This window comes from Chiloscyllium plagiosum, chromosome 38 (genome assembly GCF_004010195.1).
Source record: "Chiloscyllium plagiosum isolate BGI_BamShark_2017 chromosome 38, ASM401019v2, whole genome shotgun sequence".
NCBI classification, from domain to species: Eukaryota; Metazoa; Chordata; class Chondrichthyes; order Orectolobiformes; family Hemiscylliidae; genus Chiloscyllium; species Chiloscyllium plagiosum.
This window is the reverse complement of record NC_057747.1, coordinates 17282680-17292258: the sequence shown is the minus strand read 5'-3', so window position 1 is coordinate 17292258 and position 9579 is coordinate 17282680. Positions and strand designations below refer to the sequence as shown.

Genomic DNA, 9579 nt, shown 5'->3' with positions numbered 1-9579 from the left:
TGGATGTTGGTGGGATTGGAAGATAAGGAATTTAAAAAAGATTTTGAGATCTCTCCCAAGCCTACTGCCACTGCGTTTTCAGCTTGTGTCAAGTATATTTTCTCAGCACATTAAATAGATGAGAGCGCAACACCGTGTTCCCAATATGTGGCATTATTTTTCTCAATTCACCAAAATACATCACCTGGTGTCTTTAACACATTGGTGATTCTGGTGATAAGAGAAATGATTGAGAAGGCTTAGGAATTCACAGTATATGTTTGAATAAAATTATCATTACTGTAAACCCTTTTAAAAGAGTTACTTTGGCAATTTAATATTCAAAAGGTCTTGTATATTCTAAAAGAAATGTGGAATTGTAGTAAGGACTAGAACAGACTGTATTGTGGTTGGTGCAGGGACATCCACCATTCTGTGAATGTGGATATTTTGTTTGTAGTAGCTTTAGTTCTGGCATTCTTCATTTGCTCCTGTAGAAGGACCATGTCCTAAATAAGACACATGTACTAAGTATAGTATATGTAAGATAAACATTTCATTTATACTTATTCAGAAACATTTTATCAAATCACCAGTAAGATTAACAAATTCAACCATGTTATAAAATTTGGCTTTTGAACATATTATTTCACTTTGGTTTATGTTTTACTCCACAATTAAAAACAGATAATTGTATTGCAAACATAGTATCAACTAGACTAGAATGAGAATTGCTCCATATCTTGGGCCTGAGATGGAAGGCAACCTTATTATTAGGGATAATACTGATGTTGAAAAGCCACAGCACATTAAAGCTGATTTTAAAAGGTAAAAGAAAGATAATCAGAAAAGCAACTCCACAAAGAGACAGAACTATATATTGTTAAGAATGGAACCATGTGGAGTATAAACTATTCACAGAAACATGGTAAACAAAATATTTTAATTTCCTCATCATTTCAGACATCCATCTTTAAAGGGTAACTGCCTTTTAGGAAGGCGTTAGAAAAACTCATTTTGACTTTGTGATGTGACATGCAAATAATAATGTTTTGCCATCATTATGAGAATGTAAGTTAATTTTAACACATAACATCCCCTCTTCGGAGTTCTTACTTGAGTACCTTATGCAACTTATACTCAAAATTACATTTTCTTTCCTCTCACTTTTGCTAGTTAAGAATGTTAAACATTAACACTGCCTTATTTAGATGTTGTTTGTAGTGAAGTATTGGGAGATATGGCTTCTTGTTCTGCTGTCGCTTTTCTTTTCAGAACCCTGCTACAAAAAGCTGTTCACAGAAAAACTTAATTTCTTCCCTGATCATAGGCTATCAAAAACATAGGCTGGAGCCAGTCTATGTAATGACTATGTAGCTCTGTCCTTTTAAGATCTTAGGAATTAATATTTTTGTCAACAGTGTAGCTGCCAGAGGCCCTCAATGTTTAAATGTAGACTGTGTTACACTGTTTTCACAATACAGAAACCGGTTATTTGATTCAAAAGGCCTAAGCTGGTTCTACTGCTCCATACATGTCTCCTGCCACCCCACTTCATCTAACACCATCAACAACTGCTTTCTCCCTCAGGTGTTTGTTTAGTTTCCCTTGAATCATCACTGCTTGTTGACTTAGCTGCTCCATGTGGTTACAGGTTCCATGCACAAGCCATCCTTTGGCTGAGGAATTGCCCACTGCATTTATTAGTGACTACCTTACATTTATGGCTCCTAGTTATTGTGTCCCCTGCAAACGGTAAATATCTGTTTGTCTACCCTACTGAACCTTTTAATTATCTTAGAGACATCAATTAATTTCACAATCTCATGCTTGGTACCAACACAGCTGTATTACAATACGCAACTAATAATAGTATACTGACGTAAAACTGCAATATTTTATGGCTTTTATATTCCAAAAAATGGTATAAAACTCAAGTGTAAACTCTAAATTAGCCAAAATCCCACAACCCATAAAATAACATGACTGTGCTGCATAAATGTATTGAAGTAATGAAAGTTCACTCGTTTTATAGATTTAAACAAAATGTTCAATTTGGCATGAGATGATTGCAGACAGGCTGTGGAAATAATGACTTCCTGGAGATGGGTAGCAGATTGCATTTCATGCAATCCTCTTAACTCCATGGAAACTCTCCTTTTTCTTTTGGTGCAATTACTCTCTATATTCATAAACTTTCTCAAGGTGCATTTATATTTGCACTGTATAATCTTCAAAGCAAACTGAGTCAGGCCTCAGCTGTTTCAGGGAAGTGACAGGAGAATGTTTTGGCGAGGAAGTGCAAATTCAGTGCAACATATACTGTTTAAAAAGTGATCAAGAGTTTTTGTCCCTTGAATTTCCTGCTTGCTCCATAATTGCACTTAGCACAAACATTTAGATAGTGCAAAGACTTATTATTCCACTGTCTAAAATGTGACTGCTGAGAAAGGAATTTTGTGCATATGCACAAACACATTAATGCAATACTCTGAGCATAAATCCAGTCAGAGATTGCAGACAAGTGAATGAAGAATTGTCTTGCTGAAACTGACTACCCTTTTCTTTTCCACTCTTTGTAGCTGTACAGGTGAAAAACTTGTGACAGTGCAGTTCTGCTAGTTAGGATTAAACATCATGTGTCTCTGTTTATTCTGTTATTTTAACTATAATAGATTGAGCTGACTGTATTACTGTCAGCAACTTGTGTTTATTTGTTAATTTTCCTAGATTTTTTTTCAAAGTCAATGTTTAGGCATTGATGCTGTGGTGCAACAACAGGGTAATTGCAGGTATGAACAGCTGTCTCAAAACACTGCCCTTGAAATTATCCAGTGTATGGATGTTTAATGCATCCCCATATAAAATTTATTATTGGCATTTCTAAGAGGCAGTTTACAGAAATAGCCTAAGTTAAAATGATGTAAAGTGATAACATCATCATGTTATGTTCATACATTAATATCCACAATTATTTCAAACTGCAGTATTATTTTGGTTGCCATGGATTGCTAATTTAGCATGGTTGTGATGATTTCAATGGGGACAGAGGAAAATTACATCTCTATTCTGATTATGATAATAATCAACTTTGAGTTTTGAGAATTTATTGCAGCACTAATGCAGCAACTGAATTTATTTCCAAGTTCAACAACAATTTAATTTAAATTAGGTACAATAAAACATTTCTAATGAAGAGAAATACAAAGGGAATGACCATTTGATATATTTTCATGCATCCTCCCAAAGAGTTATAATTTACTGGTCAAAGCATCAAACTATCTCTTAATTTATCCAAACATCTGGCCTCCATTAAATTATCTGAAAAGCTATTCCAGGCATGAATCACTCTTTGCATTAAACTGTGCTCTGTCCCATCTGTGAAAATGTTTTTCACTGGCATGTAACTTGTCTTTGGTGATTGAATCTTAATGCATCACATTAAAATGTCAATTCCAAACATTATCTTCCACACTTCATGTACAGTTCCTTCTCATTTGCCTCCTTTAACTGCTGGGAGTCCTGGGTTGGCTTAAGTAAATTAAGAAAATTGCATGGAAAAGAAGGCAGTTGCGTTTACCTAGCAACTGGACAATAACACACTCTTCTTTTCATTAAAAGAATTTAAATAGTAATGATTGAAAAGAAAAAAAACACTCCGCCTCTGGAAACTGTTTTAGCAAGGTGGGAAACCATTTAGTTACTTTGTTCTAAATAATGTAGCTAAATATTCTAGCTGCCTTTATATTAAAATAAATTGCAAGATAAAGTTAAACTCTGGGTACCAAAGCAAAAAGCACTTTTTTTTTCAGTTTTGGCCTTTTTTTGTAAAAATAAACAATTTGTTAAAAACTCTTAAAGTGGAGCTCAACATAAAAGAAAAAAATACAATAAAAATGAACTCAAAACTAGCTTTAAACATTAAATGCACATTTGCTTTTGGTCAAGTCTATTCTTCCCCTACTGTTATTCTATGGGAAAACAGCTTGTAAGAATTTTCAAAGGGGTGGCTGCCTTGCATCTCATGTACAATTAACCACTGTCTATTTTCAAGAGAGGAGTTGCAAACATTTGTAATGTTTATGTACAATGATAAGTGGTTCTAAACACATCTTGTTTTATAGATTTGTCACTTTCTCATTACCTTTTAACCAAGAATGCTGTTTCATCCTGATCTACAGGCATGGTATTTGACTATATTACTGCTTATTATGCACTGCCACACATCCATATTTCCCTCATGGTACCTCCTGCCGCTGATAAACAGGAAATGGAAATTAGGAAGTCAGCTCCCACTCAAATCTATACAGTTTCTCCAACCACTTCAATAACTTTAACCTTGCTGCAATCCCCAATTCCCTTCACACTCTCATCATTCCACTTGCTACTTTCCCTGCTCCCCTTTGCCATTCTCTGCCTAAACCACCATTTCTCTGGCTATTCTCCACCATTTTCCTGCCGTTTTCCTCATTCTATTTCCTGTCTCTTTAGATTCCCTTCCATCCCAGAAGCAAGGCAGCGGAAAGAGGCTGTGGGGGGGAGGGGAGGGGGTGTTGAAGTGAGCTATGAGATGTGAAGAGAGTGATTGATATGAGCAGACTGTTAGTTAAAGTGAGGAGAGTGGTGAGAACAGGGAAAGCTGCTAGGGATGTCAGTAAACCATTTAAAAATTAATTAAATTCATGTTTCCAATTGTGTGCCAACTGTCAGTTCTTAAGGTGCCATTGAGCTAAGATAGTGCCTGCACTGAGAATGCTTCTATGATTATTCAAGGTAACACAGAGTTACAGTGATCATTGCAGGCTCTGCTTGGGACGTCAATGCTCTTGATGGCACAGGTTCCGACTTGGCATCTTTGCATGTGCAGCAAACGCACCCCCTCATGTTGAGGCACAAATAAATGCAGCCCCTAACCAACCATGCTTTATAATATTTTAAGTACATTTCATTAAAGTCATTGTTCTGTTTTTTCCGACAAGAAATAACTTCTAATTGTTCATCTGCCATTAAACTAAATCGATAACAATCTAAAATGATTCACTTTTCACTCCAAAATGAATCAAGAGACCCTAGAATATCATGAAAACAAACCAACTCTGGCTAATCTCAAAATTGCCCAACAGATTATTTTTGAAACAATTAAGCTATGGCTGTTGTAGAATTAACAGTAAAGGTTGCAAAAATGCTGCAGGGTGGAGGCCAACTTGTCTCCTTGTGACTTTCTTCAAAATAATTCATAATATGTTATCAATTGTAGGATTTCTCATTCTACTGATGGCACAAAAGACAAATGGCCCCCACCACATCAACCCCATGCTCCACCAAGTCCAAATTCCAAAAGCTTTTGTGCAAATGTTTCAGTCAGGAAACAATTTCCACTGTTTCTTAACCAAATTTATCTAGTCAGACCATGGCAATACAGCTAAATCCACCTTTTGCCTGATACATGTTTTTGGCATAGGAAAGCTACCTTGGAATGACAAACAATAGACTGCACCATTTAGACTGGTAAATCAGCTTTCAACTTCCAAATTTGGATACATCTGCATTCGAGTTTCCTCCATACTTAGCTCAACTTCCAGATACAGGACCTAACAAGCTGAGATGCTTAGCTCAATTTGAGTTTGCTTCAGCACCTTGCACAAGTTAACTGTGTTAGGGCATCAGTGGATATATGAAAGTTTTCAAACTCTGTTCATGAGTTACCATGAACAGGAGTGAAAATAAAGACATTGAATTATCTTTTTACCCTGTTAGGTTGATTACACATGTGACAAGTGGATCTAGTAACACTCTATCCCTAATATAAAAGGAGCTTAGTATTGTATCTGGACTAATGAAAGTTCTGTATTAATGAATCCTACACAGCAACATCTTTGTCAAAATATCTTATCATTAAGAGGCCAAGTTTTATAAGGACCGAGACTTTTATAATGAGGGTGCATTTTTGTAAATGAAGCACAGCCACCTATCCACATGATTATTTTTTCTAAAGGTGACAGATTTTGTTGGTTGGTCAAGACTCAGCGTGTTAAGCTTTTGATGTTAAGAACACTGCTTGGGAATGGCTTTTGCAAATTAAAAGGCAGCAACTTTTATACTTTATGGGAATATTTCCAGATCTTTAGTTATTGGCTAGGTAACACGCTGACTTAAAGTCTACATTTCTACTATTGGAGATATTAGCAGGTAAGTGTTTAGTATGTTTATGTGGCATTTCATCACCTGTTATTTTAATGGAGTGTTTATCTTAGTTTGGATGATTCTCCATTAAACAAAGCAGGCAAAGGAATATGCCATGGGTTTGTGAAATAATGATGCCAACGACAATTTATTCAATTTTTAATAAGTTTAACTATTAAAAGTAGGCAAACTCTCAAGTGCTTCCCATCCCTCCCCATTACAAGATAAAAGCTATTATTTTAAAAAGGTAATTATTTTATGGTCGGATCAGCAGCTTTATATAATGGGATTTGAAACACTGGAAATCTATGTTTAATTGACATATTCATTTCCTCAGAGTCAACAACAAACATGACGAGAGATCTGCCTTTGAACTGTTGTATAAATAGAAGAAGAGCCCTCTAAGTTTTGTATAATCAATTATCTAGGTTCCAAGGACAAACATATGAAATTTTAAATCCAGTACTCCTTGAAGTTTTGTTCAGTCAGCAGGACCAACACAATAAGGTGCTCAATCCTGCATCTAGAATGTGTGTTACAAAAAGTGTCTGCCTTAAGTATAAGGAAAGATGCCAATTTGAGATTTAATTGTAGGGAAAAATTAGTGTCTTCAGAATGTTCCACACACTATACAGCGGTTAGTGCACAAGCTGGACTACAGTGTGACTGGAAGTCTGAATTATCCTGCACAATAAATTATTTCTGAATTGTCCTTAATTTTCTGTATTTCCTCTCTCCCCTGGGCCTTTCCTATTGTTTGAAATGATGCTCTGAAAAGGTCAACTAAGGTTTGTGAAGCAAACCTTCTGAACATTCATTTATAATCTCCATATCAAACAGTCTAAGGCCATAGCTCACTCCTTTGCATGCTGCTGAAATGGACCCACAGAACTCCACTGCTTCTGCGCTTTTTTGTGGTTCAAGTCTAGTTTGTACAAAATGGGAATGAAGAAGATTCAGGTGTTCAACATTCTGAGATCTGCTTGACCTGACACCTCAAGTGTTTCCTGGAGATTCAGTCAACAGCTTCCAATGAAAGAGCAGTAGGGAATGTGAACATAGAGAGTGCAATCCTATAAAAATCTACAGAATCCCACAGTTAATATCAAATAACTCCAGACTGCTTTGACAAAACCACAACATCATCCATGTTTGTGCATTAACCACTGACACTATTACTTTAACTTGTTCATCACCCTGAGTTTAATCTCCCTTTAAACCTTTCTTCCTGTTTAAGTAAGTTTCATAGAAGAAGCAGCAAAAGAGAAGAAAATAACTAAAGTACATAATGGAAGACAAGATGATATTTGCAAAGAAGGAAGGGCAATGACCCTCGTGCATCCACATGTAAATCAGCACATTAACCACCATGCCCATTATCATCTGCATGATCTGGGTGAGGGTAATAAACATGGCAAATCTACGTGGCACATGAAAGCCTGCAGCACGAAGTGTATAGTATGAGTACATAAAGGCATGGACGCCATAATTCATTGTCATAAACCAGCCACCACCAGCTACCATATCTTTGTAAGAATACCAGGAGTAGAGCAACACGGTGATGTGGTGATACCAGTGCAGGAATATCAGTTTCTGTTTCCGTAGAACGATGAACATAGTGTCACCTGCAATAGAAGGTATCAGATAGTTCAGCAAACTTTAGTAAAATGTGAAGCATATTGAACAGGTAAATACAAAATCCACCGTGGTCAAATCCTGATCATGAGGCAAGAAGATAAGCTAAAGCTGACACAATTATTGTTTTTCTTTCAAATTGCATATTTGTACTTGTGAAAGTAAACATAAACATTTTAAGGGACATTTGGATAAGGCCAGAGCACCTTAAGTCACAACTTGTGTATTGATGGTATATGGGGTAATGGACCTTTAAGAGAGTTAAAAGCTAGCAGAACTACCTAATATAGCATCAGATATTCTGAATAAGGTGACAATGTAACATTTGGTCAAACAGCTAAATTAGCTGGGTTGCCTGGAGATAACAAAACAAATTCAAATATGGCCAATCAGATTAAATTACACCTTAAAGTACCAAACTCGAATCCAGTTTGAATTTAGTATGTTGACAATATTAAAAGCCAATGACACAATCCGATGCTTTGGGGTATAAGACTGGGAAAAATTGAACAATTGGAGAACTGCCAAAAGACCAACAGATGTGGGCTGCTAGTAAGAACTCTCTGAGAGGTACCTGTCTAGAGAAGGAGTTTGCACAGAGAAAAAACATCGACACTGACCTAGAGAGCAAATCTAAAGAAGTTTAAAAACAGAAGATTTGACAGCTGGCTGGTTTTGAAACTTGAATTTTTTTTGGTAAATCTTAATCAGGGGTTTTATCGGGACTAGAATTACAGAAGGTAAAGTAAAAGATAGGTTAGAGGGAGGAGTTGTAAATAGTTGCTGGTTCATTATTTTCTGTTATACTTTAAGAAATAAAGTTGTTAATTTTTACTTAATAGTTCTTGGCCTCTTGAATTTTCACAGATTACTGCACAGGATAAATCTTTTGTGTTGCTGGAGGAAATTAAGCAGGAGGGTTTATCTTGTGACATTAGAGTTTGGGGGCTCAGTCGTCAGGATTTGAACTGGTTTAGACAGATTTGAGGGTATGAAAAATCCCAGCAGATTTAAACACTTGCAGGTTAATGTCCTAGATCTTTAAATAAAATGTAGGTGAGACAATTTGTTTAATTTTGGTTGATTAAATTAAAAGTGAGAGAAATGGCTCTTAAAATTGCTGAAGAGGTTCTGGGATTTGATGATGATTCTCAAATTGGTCAAGGAAGTTTAGAAGGAAAGAAAAAGCCATACTTTTAGAATTAGCAAAGAAATTAGATTTGGGTTTAACCCAGGACATTTAAGAAGCATTTGGATGGGTATATGAATAGGAAGGGTTTGGAGGGATATGGGCCGGGTGCTGGCAGGTGGGACTAGATTGGGTTGGGATATCTGGTCGGCATGGACGGGTTGGACTGAAGGGTCTGTTTCCATGCTGTACATCTCTATGACTCTAAGAGCCAAGGAGAGTGCACACCCTAGGCAGGGGCTGGGTATGGAGTAAGCACCTGATTTGCTTTCCCAAAATGCAGCACCTCGCATTTATCTGAATTAAACTTCATCTGCCAATTCTCAGCCCATTGGCCCATCTGGTCCAGATCCTGTAATCTGAGGTAACCTTCTTCGCTGTCCACTACACCTCCGATTTTGGTGTCATCTGCAAACTTACTAACTGTACCTCTTATGCTCACATCCAAATCATTTATGTAAATGACAAAAAGTAGAGGGCCCAGTACTGATCCTTGTGGCACTCCAGTTTGAAAAACAACCCTCCACCACCACCCTTTGTCTTCTACCTTTGAGCCAGTTCTGTATCCAAATGGCTAGTTCTCCCTGTACTCC

The 9579-nt window shown here is 36.7% G+C and overlaps 1 protein-coding gene across 4 annotated transcripts in view; it reads right to left on the bottom strand.

The window, feature by feature from the left end:
- LOC122541869 (elongation of very long chain fatty acids protein 6-like) overlaps positions 1-9579 on the bottom strand; it is a 136073-nt gene that overhangs the window by 30160 nt on the left and 96334 nt on the right. For 3 of the 4 annotated variants that reach the window (XM_043679019.1, XM_043679018.1, XM_043679020.1), the window contains exon 5: positions 4884-7787. In XM_043679019.1, coding sequence (XP_043534954.1) covers positions 7366-7787 — 422 coding nt within the window. In that variant the 3' untranslated portion in view covers positions 4884-7365. Of the gene's footprint in view, positions 1-4883; positions 7788-9579 lie in introns of those variants that run through there. The other variant, XM_043679021.1, reaches the window with a different exon arrangement.